The sequence below is a fragment of the Equus asinus genome, chromosome 4, assembly GCF_041296235.1.
Source record: "Equus asinus isolate D_3611 breed Donkey chromosome 4, EquAss-T2T_v2, whole genome shotgun sequence".
NCBI lineage: Eukaryota > Metazoa > Chordata > Mammalia > Perissodactyla > Equidae > Equus > Equus asinus.
The window spans coordinates 91,488,259-91,505,734 of record NC_091793.1 but is presented as its reverse complement, the minus strand read 5'-3'; the positions used below and the strand labels follow the sequence as shown (position 1 = coordinate 91,505,734).

Sequence of the window (17,476 nt, the reverse complement as noted above, 5' to 3'; positions counted from 1 at the left end):
AATTAGAGTGTTGGATCCAGGTCCCAATTCCATCAGTGTTTCCATTTTGGAATTACTCAATAGTGTCATTGCCTGATGGCCAGTGTTCCAGGGGTCGTGTCCCAGAAGGGTGCTTTGCAGGGCAACAAGGACGCCTGGGCCGGGGCCGGGGGCTGTTGGCACTGGCTGAAGGAGTTAGCACCCTGTGGCCTAGAAAAATCTGCCATCAGCCTGTCCTTTCCAAGCCTGCAGGAGCCCCTAAAGAGCATCCTCAGACAGGAGAGGCACAGGTAGGAGTCTGTGGTAAAGCAGGGGGCTCACTTCCTTGTGGTGTGTTCATATAGTTGGACTTGCATATGCTTGTGTGGTATGATTGGCATGTTTACTTTTTATAAAACCTAAAGTACTAAAATGAGATCCTATTAATCATCGTGACAGGGTGGGAGGTGAAGCAGGGGCCAGCTATTATCAGCAGGGCTCCCTGAGCAGCCCCCTCCAAGGCCTCACACAGACCTGGGGATGAGGGAAACCCACCTGGAGCCCCCTCAGACCTTCCGTTAGAGCCGGAGGAGATGGGGCAAGAGGACCCTGCTTTATTTTTAGTTTAAGGAGCCGAGAAATATAGGTTACATATTTAAAAATACAACCAGAGATCATTAATGTCCTAAAGAGAAAAAAAGTCAAGATGGATAATGATAAGTTAAATTCTTACTACACACAGCTTGAAAACTGTGACAGAAGTGATTGCCGCACTTCTAAGTGTCTGTTATGGTTGAAAAAGTTCCTGACAACTGCCCGCCACACGCAGCCTTCCTTAAGAAGCCCCCTAGTTCTGTATTATCGGGACCCCTGCTATGAGGTATCCTCTTTCACTATTACTTTCATGATTCTTTCCTAGATGCATTTGATTGCTTCAAGTAATTCAAATGACAATGCGGGTCTCAGATTCCCATGAAAGGAGAAAACACAGAGAAATTGCAAAGGTATAGAAGTTCATGTAAATTCTTTACAGAAGGATTTTTGAGGCTGGTTGCTGCCTATTACTACACACACACACACAGCATCGTTCTGAGAGGCAGTGTTGCTGGCTGTTGAGAGTACTAACATTAGGATCAGACTGCCAGGGTTTCAATCCTGGCTCCTCCTCTTCCCAGCTGTGAGACTTTGGGCAAGTTACTTAACCTCTCTGTGCCTGTTTCCTCCCTGGTAAAGTGGAGATAATGATGCCTACCTCATAGGGTCATTAGGAGGATTAGACGGATTAATACATGTAAAGCACCTAAAACAGTGTCTGGCACACAGCCAGAACAGTCTCTTGCATTAATTGACTGCTTGTTGCAGCTTTCTGAGCGTTATAAGGTTCCAGTGTTAATACATGTCATCCAGAGCAAGTTTGCCGATTTCTCTAAGTTCACGTATACTATGTTCTGAAGGAGTGAAATATCGCAGGTAAATCTTTTGAAAAGCTATACTCTGAGAATCACTTGTAGCCTGGTCATGGGGAAGAGTGCAGATTTGGAGGGTGCTACGCAGGGAGGGGCTCCCGAACAGAAACTCCTTCTGCACTGGGGAAGCAAAGCAGATGGACCCTTTGCCACCCACGGTGTGGCCAGCGGAAAGATCCACAGGGGTCACCTGGGAGTCTTATTGTTTGGAACCCAACTGACCATACAGGGATTGGTGTTTTCTTCGCAGACTGGATGAAGAACCACCAATGCCAAGAGGGTTAAAATCCCATGGCTCAGGATGCCTTCTGTCAAGTGAGCCCACATTTTCAACTGATGTGTCACCTAAGAGATGCTTCCTGCTTCTGTTCAGTGTATTATGTACATAACACAGATCACAAGATGTAACCTGTCACAAATGCTAGAATTAAACCTGCCAATACCCACGTCACTGATGATTGCCTTTGCAGATAACGGCTTCAGTTCCACGTTCTCCCACAGATGCTCCAGCTCTGTACTTCAAGGCACAGCCCAAGCACCATCCAGAGCTCGACAGAACACGAAGCCTCGAGAAAGACTTGCAGGAACCCAGGGGACACTGGGTGTCAACGCAGTCCTACTGCATTGCAGAGCCGCTGTGGGACCTGGAGGGTCATTTCCCATTGATATTGAAATTTGCTTTGTAATCAGGTTCTTTCAGAGGACTGCTTTCCCATCTCAAATAAACAGGCTTCAGCCTAAATATTCATCCACCACGTTTGAAGTTTTACTACGTAAGTCACCTTTAACAATTGGGTATCTGGAAATTGCCTCTTCCAAGTTCCTTGGAGAACAACAACTTCAAGAAAGACAGATAAGACATCATAAAAGTACATCATTTGCAGTGCCCTCAATTCCACTTATAAAACATTTATTTGGCATCCCTCCTTCCCGTTTTAATTGACTAAAGCAGTTTACTGTCTGGCTCTCATCCAGCATTAACCAAACCAAGACCGAGAAGGAGGGTGTTTCACAAACACAGTGCCATGAATGGCCACTGGATTCCAGGGACCCCAGGTAGGGAAGTCTCCTGCTGAGAGAGCAGATAATAATCCCATATGATGCCATTTGTTATTCTCCAAAGGCTTCACACTCAGGCATCCTCTCACAAGATCTCAGACCTGTACATTAATACTAATAATCAGTAGGTTAAACACGAATACAAATACCCCAACCCTTCTCAAAAGATGCCAATAATCTTTCAACATATATTCAACTCCAATACATTAGCTGAAGAATGCCAATGCTCTAAAATGTATGAGTAGAATAAGTAACTCTCTTGGGGCAAGAAGAAATTCAGCTAAAATTCTGGAGCTTTAACTCAATCCTACTTTTAAAAAAGTTGACACAATTATACCAGTCACTATCTTTTCAGTGCCAAAGGAACAAATGTCAGGTTTTCTTGGTTCTTCAATGAAAAAAAAATTAAAAACAGATATTCTAGCAAAGTAAGACAAAAAGGTTGACTTTACTCATGCTTCCAACTCAGACAGTTGCTCACTGAAATGAACTCCTTTGAGGCCAGACAATGGCTCATCCTAACACTGGCACTGAGGTCTTAAGTGAGAGTGGCCTTTAGGATGACTCAAATAAGAAAAAACAGACCAGCCAAAGTTTAATTCAATTTTATTTTCCACTTTTAGTATTTTTCAAATTATACAACATGCAGTCTGCCGGAGTATCCATACATCTTCATTTTAGAATCTAGAAGATAGCCAAAATTTCCCACGAGCCAGGGGAGGGTCACTTCCAGATCTTTTGTTACATGGACTATATTACAGCATCATTAATTGATATAAACTGGCATTCTCCCCCTCAAACCACCAAGACAAGTTTGTCCACAATTTGTTTAATGAAAGCTACTGTACAGATACATAAATCCCAGAGAATACACATCTGCAGTACACACTACATACTTTACAAACTAGACATGTATAATTCTAAGAATGCCCTATTCCCCTTATAGCTGCACACAAGGAAAGTATTTAAAATGGAGACACGGTTTGTAAGTGTGTAAGCAAACTTCACGGAGCCGTGCTTCCTTCGGCAGTAACTGGCCCTTACTCAATATTTTTAAAACGTCTACATTGTTAGTGTTCAACGAAGCCATTTTAGACTATGATGGTTTCTTTAGCTTGCTTAAGATATTGACGGTGAGACAATGGAGTGAAATCCTCCCCTTCCTCGACCTCCTGCCAATGGAAAGCTTCCCCAACATGTCATATAGCCAGAGTCTAAAAATCTTCTGCCTTGCTAAAAAAAATACACTGCAAAGAGGGACTGTTAAGAGCCGTCATTTGCTTTCAGTTATTCCTCTAGGAAAGGACAGCTGATAATTCCCCCATGAGTCTTGGTGATGGTGTGGTCTGGCCTTGCGCAGGAGTATCGCTTCCTCACGTGAACGTAGGGCTCCAAAGTCCCTGGATGCTACATTCTAGACAAACATTTTTATTTCTTCATTTATCTCAGTATTTCTATGAATTCTAATTTTCTTAATCATATGATACTACTTCCTTTAAAAGCCTTAATCCACACTTACTGTTCTCTCACTACCTGCCATTCAACAAACCAAACTGTATAGCATTTGAAGAAAATGATGCATTTGTACAGAATTCTCTAGTAATTGACCAAAAACACATTTGGCATTACTCTATTTTAGTCTCCAACCATAAATCTTGATATCCCAAAGAGCACTCCTCTAAGTTAACAACCCACCCTCCTGCAGGTAGAGATTATTTTTATCAATGATCTGGCTGTTCCCTTACAGCATCGAAGAGTAAACGTTCAAGAAGTAGCATGAAATATAAAATTATTCACAGAGGAGAAACACACACTCATGCACACACATACTAGCAAAAAGCAGCAGCATACAAGCAAAAATATAATCAGAGGCTCAGCCTCTCAGAAGTGTGGTTTTTACGTTGAGAGTACAAATGCAAAGGAGCAACGGTCTAAGAAAATGAAAACTGCATAAGTCTGACTTTTTAAAAAAGCGGCCTACAGAGTGTATGGTCTCAAATTTAGCTTTTATGCAAAGTCATATTTAGGGATCCAGCTGAATATACTGTATAATTCATTCCAATAATCTGCCTACCTTTTAGTCACAGGGTAGGAAAATTAGTTTAGAGGTCCTATAAAGATTGACGCTAGGTGAACTGACTGGCTGATCAGCAACTAGCAGAATTATCTTTAAGAGACATCAAAGCCAACTTTCTCTGTGAATAAAAGCAGAGTGAATTTTCTGAGTCCCGTGTAGAGATCAAGAAATATGGAACTACAAGTGAATGTTCCCTTTTGAGACATGAAAGGGGCAAGCAATTCTTTAGAAGTAGAAAAGGAGTGCCAAGGGAAAAATTACCTTGGAAAGAATCTAAAATAATCTAATAACGAGAGCCCCTCAAAAAAGCATTACTGACCTTTGTTCTACTTCTGAACATCAACTTACACAGCTGCATGACAGACAGTAGCGGTGTGACAATTAGGAATTGGCAATCCACTCGACCAATGTTTTAGCTTCTAACATCAGAGGCAAACATATTAACAGCAAGGTAATAATCTATGCCCTATGATAGTACCTGATGAGGTTTGCAAGACCAGCCCTAAAAGGACCCTTCTATCAGACTGCAAATAGCGATCGGGCAGTTTTACTGGGTGAGGACTGGCAACAAGGTAAGAGAATCAAAAGAATTTTTTAAATGTAAATGAATGCAAAATTGTCATCTTTAGAAATAAATACTTCAGTAGAATTGGTCCTCTTTTCTCCTTACTCTCCTCCAAAAACAAAACACGGATAAACAAAGTGCAACATTTAACAAATAAATTAAGTCCAAGCAGCTTTGCTTTGTTAGGGAAATTTTATACAAGAAGAGTTTGCAAGTCAATTCACAGTCCCTAGTTCTTCATCTCTCTCACACTCACACACACACACACACACACACACACATGCTGTCTTGAACCATCTTGGACCCATACAATGATGAGAAAGCTCAGTGTCTCCCCCGGCATCCATTTCATTCCAGTGGTGACAGCAGCAGGGACAGTGCCCACTCATTCATCTTGGGCAGGCACAGTGACAGGACAGGTGCTTTCAGGGAGACTGGTTTGGTTATCACTGACTTACCCTCAAATTTGTCAAAACAAGTAGCAGCACACAAGACCAACTCAATTGAATCCTTGTCAATTCCCCTGAAAACATCACTATTGGAAATCAATCATTTCAATATGCACAACTGAAAGTAAGAGTTGATTCTGCTTTAGATGCATGGATTTGAATACAGCAGTTAACTAAATGGAAAAAAATCCATCCATACCAAATTCTTCTAATTCTGCCTAGGAAGATGAAACTTACCTATTTGATGCCAAAGAGAGAACTCAAATAGCGATGATGGGTTAAAATACCAACCTACTCATGGCAACTTATTTATAGGCACAAAAATTTGTCAATCACTTCCTCCCAGGTCTTCCTTTTTCGACGGTTGGAATGATCCTGGATTTTGTCAGCAATCCCCCCTAAGGCTTAAGACAGTTCCCTAGAGAAAGAGGCCATCCCCAATGCAAGCTCCAGTAGGATCAAGGAGGAGGAAGCGAGGCGGGGGCACGCCCCTTTCTATTCATCCAACTCTGCAGCATTTTCAACACTTGAAGGAATGACGTTCAAACGGGGCTGGCTGAGACTAGTTGCTGCAGGTTCAACAGCAAGCAGCTCAGAGGCAAATTTTATGACTTTTTGCGTTTACACAGATATGTCTGAATGAACAAATTCTACATTGCTACTGTCAGATTGTTTTTCTGCCTGGAAGAAATTTGCTTTGCATTTTAACAGGTGCCATACTAAAAGGTGTATTTTACAGATCCAAAGATGTGAACAGGGTATTCAAAATGCTTCTTTGGGGTAATTTGTTTCGGAAAAGTGTTCAGAATGAAAATTTTGAACCCTACAGCAGCACTTTTTATGTTCCCTAAAAATAGAAAGTAATGTATTTATTTTACAGGAAACCAGACAGGTGTGGTGGAGCGTGATCCCCCACCTCCACGGCACTTGGTTGTTCCCCCCAGGGAATGGCACCTTAGGGTGTCTGCTGGGACAGTGCACTGCCAAGAAAGGAGGCTCCAGGGACCGCCCAGAGACCACCCAACGCCCAGAGACCACCCAACGCCCCGAGGCCGAGGCCGCGGCATCGGTTCCCAGGAGTAAGTGGATCTTCTGTAATCGTCCACTTCAGCTTCCTCAGGAAGAGAAAAGTCCAAGCACACATCTGTACACAGAAATTCTACACATCTCACACGTCTGAAAGCGGTGTACTGCAGATGCCTGGGGAGGCAAGTGTACAAGAAAATGGAAATCGTGTAGAAGGGAAAAAAATAAAGGAGTTGGTGATTAATGTAGTCCTTGACATGCTGCGTGGAGAGTCACATCTGTTGAAAGAGAACCAAAGAGAGAACACAGGGGTTAGAGAACACAGTGGAAATTCACTCCTCAGAAAAAAATGGTTTTAATTTGACATATGTAGACCAGAGTTGACCAATAGAAATAATATGTGAGCCACATATTTAATTTCAAATTTTCCAGTGGCCACATTGAAAAGTGAAAAGAAACAGGTAAAATTAATTTTAATAATATATTTTATTTATATTCAACATATTATCATTTCAACATGTAACCAGCATTACATGTGGAGATATTTTATATTATGATATCATTATTGAGATATTTTACAGGCTTTTTTCCAGTGTTTGCAATCTGGTGTATATTTCACCCTTTCAGCACATCTCGATTTGGGCTTGGCCACATTTCAAGTGCTCAGCAGTCATATGTGGCTAGTGGCTCACATATCGGATGGCACTGCCTCCCACTTATTACTTTTATTGCTAAGTATTTAGCCCTGACAACAGTCTCTTCCAAAAGTCAGTGGTATCTATTGAAACTACTGAAATTCAGAGAAACAATGCATTTCCTCATTCCTAAGGGGAACTCAAACACCATTTCTCGTTTGTCAGCACTTGGGATGTCCAGGCAGGTCAGACACGGCCAGGACCTAACACAGGCTCTCTCAAGAAAGAGGTCCCCAGTCCTGGCAGGGATGTTTCACCACCACGGGGTGATGAAACTAGTAGACTACCCTGTTGGTTTCACCCCATTTGCCACCAGATGCTCATCGGATCATGGTCAGGTCTCCAGGATGAAAGTCTGGACTAGTCCTGACTCAGAGGTCAGCCCTGAGTGGCCTTCGTCAGCCTTTGGACCAACTCCAATAAACTCAACTGTCAGGAAGGAACTGAAAGCTCAGCTTCCTCACCCAAGCTGGAAGCCCTGGGTCTGGCTGTGGTCTTGCCTATAGGTTTTGTGCAGAGCTCACGGTGCTCATGGGGTAGGGAGGGGGAGACAGGAGAGGTAGGTAGCACTCCATCCTTGAGAAACATGGGAATTGCCTGGCACAGGAAATAGGACAGATACTAAGAAAAACTCAACTGCTCTTCCGATTTTAAAAAGAACTCCATAACCTGACACGCTGTGCTTTCTGTGCATCTAGAAGGCTTCTATCCAAATTTAGTGCTCAGCTGCAGTAAAGATCTCAGATTTCTGCTACAAAGCTCTCTCTAACTCTCTTCTCTTCGCTCTCCTGATTTATGTGTTATAATAATATTGTATAATATTGTTTATAATATATTTATAATATTATTGTGTATAATAATATTGTTATAATATTGTAAGCAACATCAAATATTTTGTATTTTGTATAAATAAGCAGGATGCAAATTATAAATAAAGAGAAAAATTCAGAGTGTGGAAATGGACTATGAAAGTGGGTAAGAGCAAAGTGGGTGGGGGAAAAAAAGAGGAAGATAGAAATTGAGTAGGAAAGAGAGAGAGCACGTTCTTTTTTAGAACACACCTCCTCCCTGAAACGGAAAATAAATCTTCAGGGAGCTCATTTGGTAACAACTGCCTCTTGCACCAACACTGTAATTGCTCACAATCACAAAGATGCTCAATTAAAAGTGGTTTAAACAACCTTATATGGTAATATTCATATCGTTTTTAGAAGTCATAGAAAGAGAGATTTGTCTTTGGGAAGAGCATCTCTAATGTTTAGGCTTTCTGGTGAGATTTTGTGCTTATTATCAGGACCAGAAATGAGAAACCTAAAAGCATGGTCATAGTTGTCATTTAAATCCATTTTGAGCTGCAAACCAATGGGCCCAGGAACGCTTTCTGAATAGCACCATTGAAATCCCCCTTACACTTTCCTTACAGGTTTGTTTTTCCAAGCACACTCTCTCAGAATCACTTATGGGTCACCCTGGTCAGACGAGATGGTCTTCGTGTGTGCCTGGAGGCAGGGAGGTACCAAGCACATACCTTAAATTGTAGGATTATGGCTTAACGCGATGATTGCAGCCAAGCCATGTTGACAAAGCCAAACATTAGATGCACAGACTCACCGGGGTAGCCTCAATAACTCCAGCAGACCATGAAGTGACACGATTTCCACTAGAAGGCCTTTCATTCAAATCTCCGTCTCCTCCCATCAGCAAGATTCAGCATGTCTGACTAACAGTTTGGAAGAAAGAGGGGGCCACAAAGGAGGCTCAATCTACCTAGTTTGGTCACCTCAAAGAGGGCAAGAGAGAGCTGAGATTGTGACAGCTGCCAGAAGGAAAAACACAGGAACCCCATCAATAAAGGCTCCTTTATTCTGAAGAGGCTGTTCTTCCTCATCCTGAGTTAAAGATCTTTATGGGCCTGTCTGCTGAAGAGTCTTCCAGCAGGCCCAAGAAAAATGGATTCAACTAGGATATCCTATCCAACCCCTAACTATCTGGATGTTCATCTCCTCTGATAAATTCGGGAGAGAAAAGGGATATAACTTTCAAAGGTAAATGGGTTAGTCCCAAAAGAAACCATTTCTGACTGTTCTGATCACATAGATTGGCCCCCAGGAGAGGTTGGCGAGTCCTGAGAACATTTAAAACCCAGTTCTGTTGACCCTCTTAGATAGTTCAGAGTAGTCACTCACTCCTCTAAAAGCACGGTACCGGACCAAGTGACCTGCTACTGGACCATCCCTGGGCCTCTGCCACGCTGGGGATGGTAATTCAAAGTGGCAAAGTGTGACCAGATTTAGAAGGAAATAAAATCGCCTTTCTTTTAGAAGGGGTGGGAAAGGCTAAAGAAGGAAGCTAATTATATAACAGTTTTGCAAGAAGTATTTAGAGATTTTTCCCCCCCAACTTTGGCTTTTGCAATTGCTTGCAGTGGATTTACGCTTAATCCAAACAGTACATACTCTTATCTTTTCTTTTGCCTTTCTACAATTCAACCCCCATGCTATAAGAACCACCAGTTGTACTCCACGTGTCACTGCTGAGAAGAGGTGCATCTGTGTCACAAGAACATTAGTGCAGTCTGCTGTGGAGGGACAATCTCAGTTGTTCCGAACTTGTAACTGTGAGAGACACGACGTTGAGAAGGACTAAAGTGTAGCAGCCCACTGCACTGCAGACGAAATAAAGAGTTCTTTCTTCCAGGTCCTCCAGGATTCCTCCCTCTGGATTCACAGTGCTACTTTCAAAGTCCTAGGTCACAACAGTGCCCACCTGCAGATATTTCTGTTCTCGCTCCCTGAAGTCCTGCTTTGTCTAGACTGGTCTAGATCATGACAACATGGGCTAACACTGCATGCTTGTCTTGTGCTAGACGTTCATCTAAGCTCTCTGTAGATATTAATACATTTAATCCTCCAGCCACCCTGTAAGAGGTACCGTCACTGGCCACCTTTTACAGAGGAAGACACTGAGGCACAGAGAGATGAGGTAGCTTACCCAGCACATGGACAAGCTGGGATTCAAACCCAGGCAGTCCAGCTCCAGATCTTGAGCCCACAATCACCCAGCTACCCTGCCTGTAACAAAGAGTTCCCCTGCACGCACATTCTTGTGACTCAGTCATCTAATTGCTAGGATTTTCCAACAGCAGTAGCAAGTAGAACGGCCTAGTGGTTTGGCGGCAGACCACATGCATGGCTTAAGGATCCCACATGACTTGCTGTAAATGAGGCTTCTTGACTTCACTACTTTGCAGGGCTAAACCCTAAAGCAATTCTTCCATGTGAGGAGTGAACTCATTTCTGCTGTGGGCATAAGTCAACTTGTGAATTTCACGCATGTAAAATATTTTTTATTTGTGATAAGGTATCAAAACCAGGAGAAAACTCAAGGCAAATCCCAACAATGGTGAAGACAGGTTGGATCCAGTTATTTAGACAGAGAGAAGAGTAACAAGAAGGAAAGACAGAGCGAGTCAGAAAAGCAAATAGAGCATAAATGAGTAAGAGCCAGCTTGGGAAGCTCAGCCTGAACCTAAGGACCTTCACAGTTCAAAGAAAGAAGAGCCAGTGGACCTAAAGTTTAGGGGTTTAGCTGATGGTAATGAACACCGGGAAATGGCCAGGGCAGAGTCAAGGAAATCTGAGGTTGAAGTGCTAGGCTAGCACATATTGGATTTCCTGTCTTTAATGTCTACTTGGATTTTCCCTGTTTGGGTGTAGCCTACTGTGACAAGACATCTTGGAGTAGAAAGTCATTTGTGCACTACAAATGGTAAGGCCAAGTGTAACAGGCTGAAGATCCTGAATGTGATGGGCACACAGACAACTCAGGGTCCAGTCGTGTCACGACACATGGAAGTACAGGCATGCCAAACCCTACAGGAAGCAATGCATACCAGAGTCAGGTCGCACCTAGCTCTTTATTTTCAGCAAAAGACCATCTTTCATTAAATTATGTTAAGCTTGGTCATGTGGATTTTTGATTTGTGGTTTCACTTTAATCTAACTTCTAAATTTGTTTGATTTGACGGTTGTGTAAGATCTGTAAATATAGGGAGTGTATACTGTTTTAAACTTGCAAATACTTAAATATTATAATAAAATAACTTAAATAAACTTTGGAAATCTGTAAGAATTTTGTTTCTTTAAAAGTACTCTATTTACTATTCAAATTTGAGAAATAATGGTCTAAATCTAGGAAAACCAAAAGACCATACTGCCTCAAAGCCTTTCAGAATACAGCTGTTTCAGCAATGCCCCACTGGCGCCACCTGGTGGACACATTTGAACAAGCGCCCAAAGGCTTGCCAAAGCATCGCCAGGAAAGGAAGTCCAACTCCAGTACCCTCAGAATCAGGGAGCTGGACAAGCATTTAACTGGCGTCTACATTAAATGTGGGGCCTCCAATAAGCACAAAGCACTGCCCGAGAGACCTATTTCACATCCTTTCTCTTCTCCAGGCTTCAACCCAGTGCCCCACCCCCAACCCCAGCTGATAACCTGCCTTCTTACTTGCAGAAGAAAACAAGCACTAAGAAGAGACCCGTTTCACCTCCCTGCACACCTCATCTACCACCTACCAGTATCTGTACTTCCTACTCTGCCTTCCCGTCACCTCGGGTTCAGTGTCGCCTCTGCTTTTGCTCTCGATCGCAGCCCCCCTCTTGTAGCCAATACTCTATACCTGTAATTCTCGGTCTCCTACACTAGCAATTTCCCCTCTCAGCTGGATCATTACCATCAGCATACAAACAAGCTGTAATAGTTCCCATCTTAAAAGAGAAATGCAAACCGCATTGACCCCACATCCCTCTGTTCCTCTGCCCCTTCAAAGGCAACCCCAAGCTGCTGGCTGTTGCTGTCTCTACTTCCCCAGCCCCACTCTCGCTAGTCTTGCTAATTGGGCTGCTTCCCCCTCACCTGAAGGTGCTCCAGCTGAGGTCACCGCCCTCTGGCCTTCGCCAACCATCCAGTCTCCGTCGTCATCTTCCTGGAGCTCTGAGCAGCCTTTGACACAGCTGACACCTTCTAGGAACCAGGTCTCCCCTCTGGTTCCCCAAACCTCACGATCTCCTTCTCAGTGCCCTTTGCCAGTACCACCCCCTTTTTCTGACCTTTCCATTTGCCAGTCCCCAGGGCCTGGTCTAACTCTCCCCATTGCTTTCTGCTCTGTTCACCCTTTCTCCAGGTTGCTCTTCCCGACCAACGACCTTAAACACAATCTACAGGTCATAACTCTACCGTCTCAGCCCTGACCTTTCTCCTGAGCTGCAGACTCATCGATCCAACAGCCTACTCAACTGACACATTGGATGGTGGGCTAGGTTGAATATCTAGGAGGCATCTCATAATCAGCATGACAAAAACCAAACTCTCAGTTTTTCCATAAAAACTGCTCATCACCCAATCTTCCCAGTCATGGCTAAAAGGCACCAATATTTACCTGGTTGCTGAGGTTCAAGCCTAGGAACTCCCTTTGACTCCCACCCATCCCTCCTCCTCTGCCCTCCATACTCAGCTCTCACATACGGGCTGGCTGACCACTTGTTGCCACCTCTGCTGCCACCACCTTGGCTCAGTGCTATTCCCTCCCAAGTGGACACTTGCACTAGCCCCCTAGGGGGGCCCCCTGCTCTTACTCTCACCTCACCCGCATCCTTCTCCAGCATCCAGCCCAGGGTGGCCTTTTTTAATCATGAACCAGGTCCCACCACTCCCGGGTCCAAAGCGCTGCAGTGGCCTCGCACACTTAGACCACACTCGCTCACCCCCGCCTCAAAGGCCTCATTTCTCTGGACCCCACCTCCTCCCTAACCACCTGAATCATGATGGTCTCCCCCTGTTCTCTGTGCTACAGCTCGATCGGCCTTCTCCTAGCTTCTCATCTTGCCACAGTCATTCCCACCTTCCAGCGAGTGTCCGTGCTACTCTGCCCCAGGGCACTGTGTGGCTGGCATTTTTCATCATTCAGTTCTCAGCTTCTTCTAAAGAAGAATCTCCCATCTCTATTCTATTAACTTGGTTTTTCTTTGTTTTTTTTTAACAAAGTACTTTTTGCCTTTTCTTTTTGTTTAAAGATTGGCTCCTGAGCTAATAACTGTTGTCAATCTTTTTTTTTTTCTTCCTGCTTCTCTCCCCAATCCCCCCAGTAAATAGCTGTATATTTTAGTTCTGAGTCTTTCTGATTGTGGCATGTGGGACACCGCCTCAGCATGGTCTGACGAGCGGTGCCATGTCCATGCCCAGGATCCAAACTGGTGAAACTCTGAGCCACCGAAGTGGAGTGTGCGAACTTAACCACTCAGCCATGGAGCCAGCCCGCTACTAACTTGTTTTTATTTTCTTCAGAACACTTATAACTCTTTGAAGTTGCCTTGTTTATTTGCTGTCTGTCTCCCTGCAGCAGGCATATCACGGCACAAGAACAGAGTCTTCTTTGCCTCATTCACTGGTGAACCAAGTACAGAACAGGCTCTCAGTGCCTGATACCAGATGAGGAAAGGGAGGCTGAAAGAAATCAAGCAGCTTGCCCAACATCGCAGAGGAGTAAAGCCAAGGCCAAGGGCTGGAACTCATGTCTGGTCAATGCCATATCCCATGTCCTTAGCTTGCTGCACTATACTGCCCCACGTCCAGCTTTGCAGTTTAAAAAAGATGGCTGCCCTCCGCCTGGAGCAGCCGCCCTTTATGTGAACTGGATGAGATAGAAGCCAGCAGTATCCTGGGCTCTTTTCATTTCTACATGATGGCATCTTTAGTTGCTCTGAGACTCTGAGCACAAAGCAAAATACTTATTCTGACTATACTCCTTGAACCCTGAAATGAAGCAGAAATAAACCTCAGAGATATCCAGATGCCAGCCAGCTAGGAATACGCCACTCTGGCTGCAACAGGAGGGCTGGGAAGAGTCAGCAGCTGACACCATTTCTACCCAGGACAGAATGAGAAACCCAAAGAGCAGGCAAGATTCTCTCAAAAGAGCTTTGATCTCATCTTAGCAACAAATTCCATATTTCCAATTATTTTTTAAAGAATGACTTAGCATTTCCTCCCTTCCAATTATAATTCCCCACTCCATTGATTACTGTACTTCTTTTAACCTCCAGTGACAAATGCTCATGTTCTTAAAAATAGTCAATATTCCTGTTCATAACTTTTAGATAAATAAATGATAGAATCTTTAAAACCCCTTATATCTGTTCATAGCACCGAATAGGATACTCAGACACAGGCCTTCCCCGCGCAGGGGTTATAATCTTCTGCTACAGAAAGACTAAAAACCATTTCGTAACAACTAAATGAACCAAAGGAGAATACGCACCAACATTCATCAACCGTGTGCTATGTGCCAAGCTCTGCACTGCCCGTCTACACCACAGCTGACATCTTTATTTAGCACTGTTATGTGCCAACAGCTTAGAAGTATGACCTCACTGAGTTCTCATATTAAGGCCAATGACCCAGGGAAAGGATTCTCCCCATTTCACAGACGAGGAAACCAACTCTGAGGTTAAGTTGAAGAAAGTGGAAGACCTGATACCTGATCCAGGTCTGCTGCCCAAAGCCAGGCCCCTCAACCACACGGCCATCCTGACAACTGGAAAGGGGCCTGTTTGTTCTGAGACACTGTGAGAAAAGCACCCAGCTACAGGAGTCATATGCACAGATAAGGTAGGTCCAGGAGGTTCCAGTTTCAGATAAAATCATCAAAACCACTCCTAACACTTTGAGTCAAGAAAGAAACAAATCGCCATGATCGGTGAGGATGGTTCTGTTACTTTGAAGGTCTCAAAAGTCCCACCAGACCCATTGATTTTCAATCTTCAGGGTGACAAGAGGATATACAAGTGATGAATGGCCAACATTTGGTTATACATACCTTACAGAAAACATGGGTCTGGCAGACCTTGATGGGATTGCATGAGGAAGTGACTGTCCACTGCACAGTCTCTGGACCCCAGAATCCCTGGGCCAGAATATTTATTAAGAGCTTGCTGGGAACCAAGCACAGAAACCTCTCTGCATGCTTACATCAGATGGGGTAATGTAGATATTACATCTACAGCAGCTGCATATTAGGTGTTCGATAAATGCAGAGTGCTGGTTGCTCACCCCAACATCCATCTCCACGTTCTCAACAAAAGAACACTAGTCTTACTTGGGGCAGCGATGCGCCCAGCTAAAAGACTACCTTTCCAAGCATCCCTTGCAGCTAGATGCAGTCACATGCCTCAGTTCCTGCCACAGGGATGGGGGCATCAGTATTGTATGGGACTTCTGGAAAGGCTGCTTAAAGGAAGTTGATTCAGCTGGGAGAGCTGAACGTAGGCATGATAGCTATGGAACATGGTAGGAACTTGGAATGTAGGCATGACAGTTAGAATTGCGGAAGTCATTTTGGTAACCTTGAGGTGAACTTGAGGATGGAAAGTACTTATTGAGGACAGTGGGTCTAAATTTAAGAGGCTAGCTTTCTGTTGTCACTGTAGCGTTCTTTTACCAGCCATTGACAGACCACCTCAAATTTCCTTTACATGACAGAGAAGTAAACTTTCAACCTGTATAAGCCACAGTTACTTTAGGATCATAGTTCCCAAACTTTGGTGGCTAACAGAACCACCTAGGGTACTTGGTAAAAATACAAAGGCCCAGGCCCTGTGCTGCTTCAACGAGCCTGGGCCCCTGGGAGCTAGATGAGGCTGACACCCATGAAAGTTCAAGAACCACTGCTTTAGGCTTTTCTGTTCTAAGCAGCCCAATTTGATCTTACAGCTCCCTTCAAGCATGTTTTGATAACTTGCAGTCAAAAGCAATTTGATTTTATTTCTGATTGAAAGCAGAGATCGGATCTGAATGGGGTGGCCCACTGCAAGATCATTCTCCACCCACCCTTTTAGGATATGGCAGGTGGTGGTGGGCACGTTGTCCACTCACGGGCTGCCTCAGCCTTTCCCCCTCTTCCCATTAATCTGGGGCAGCTCAGGTGAAAGTTGTCTGAGAGCAGCCTCCAAGCTTCCTCCTTGGAAGCTGTAGTCTGAGTCTTAGCAGTGCTCTCACCTCCCGAGTGCGGGCTCCAGCCCCCTTACATGTACCTTCCTCACCCTGATGCAAAAAGGGCTGGGTAAGGAACCGCTGCTCTCCTGAGCTGCCTCGACCATTATGGCTTCGCCATGCAAGCTCGTCCATCTTGCAAGCTAGCTTCCTGAATGAGGGCTTATAGTGCAAGGACAACACTCAGAGCCACATCCTCCCACCCACAGGTGACCAGTTCAGAGTTAGATTTTTTTCTAAACAGAGTTTTCTGGCTACCTAGTCGTCTGTCTGCCCAGCCCAACCAGGAACCTCTTTTCTCCATCTTAGGTACAAGACGATGGGCTTGTGCTCACCGCTTCTTCTCTCTTGCAAAGCATATCACTGTTTTTTTCTTTTTGCTGGTAGAGCAATGTCGGCATGCGGATTGTAGGAAGAGAAGTTTACAGACCATCATCTCAAAGACAAAAGGGGTCTGGACCCACCTAGGTATAAATAGCACAATTTTTGAATACCCCATTTGTCGAGTTCAGATAATAATTATAAAACTATGACTTTCCATTATCTGGCTCCTTCTTTATATTCAGTGCCTGAGACTTAAAGCAACCTCCACGTCCGTCTGTTCTGGGTGAAAGCAGTTGACAAACAGGTAATGCCCTTTCGGATGCCAGCTACAGAGGGGAGTCCCACAGACAAAAGAAAGCTCCGGTGAATCATTCACCACACCTCACCATTCCTGGAGGGTCCCCTGGTGCCAGGTGGCCCTGCTGGAAGACCTGAGGCTCCAGACCGAGCTGAGGGGTGGCCCAGCTCCCTGACAAGCTGAACCCTGAGGCCTGTCCTGGAGCAGAGCCGAACTCCTCTCTACTGCAGGTCCACACGCATGTGGCTGAGAGCCAGGCAGGGCCCAGGGCCGCCCTGAGAGAAACCACCCCGACACCAGGGTCTCACTTCATACTTATTTCTGGTAGTGAGTGGAGTTTGAAGAGCCACCTCCTCCCCCTCGGATGGCGTGGACGGCCGTGGGAGACGACGCCGGGTAGTGTCCAGGGCGGATGGGCTTCGCTGTATCCAACCAACAGAAAGGAGAGAACAGACATTCAGAAAGGGTTTCAAAAGCCCCACCCAGACACCTACAGGTCCCACGCAAAAAC

The 17,476-nt window shown here is 44.6% G+C and overlaps 1 protein-coding gene across 2 annotated transcripts in view; it reads right to left on the bottom strand.

Annotated features, from left to right (window-relative positions):
- Window positions 1-3,072: 3,072 nt before the first annotated feature.
- Window positions 3,073-17,476, bottom strand: part of KIF5C (kinesin family member 5C) — a 146,919-nt gene continuing 132,515 nt past the window's right edge. Inside the window, exons 25-26 of one of the 2 annotated variants that reach the window (XM_014831682.3) lie at window positions 17,274-17,387; window positions 3,073-6,878 (exon numbers count right to left, since the gene is read on the bottom strand). In XM_014831682.3, the coding sequence (XP_014687168.1) occupies window positions 17,281-17,387 (107 nt within the window). In that variant the 3' untranslated portion in view covers window positions 3,073-6,878; window positions 17,274-17,280. The remainder of the gene's footprint in view (window positions 6,879-17,273; window positions 17,388-17,476) is intronic. The other variant, XM_014831681.3, reaches the window with a different exon arrangement.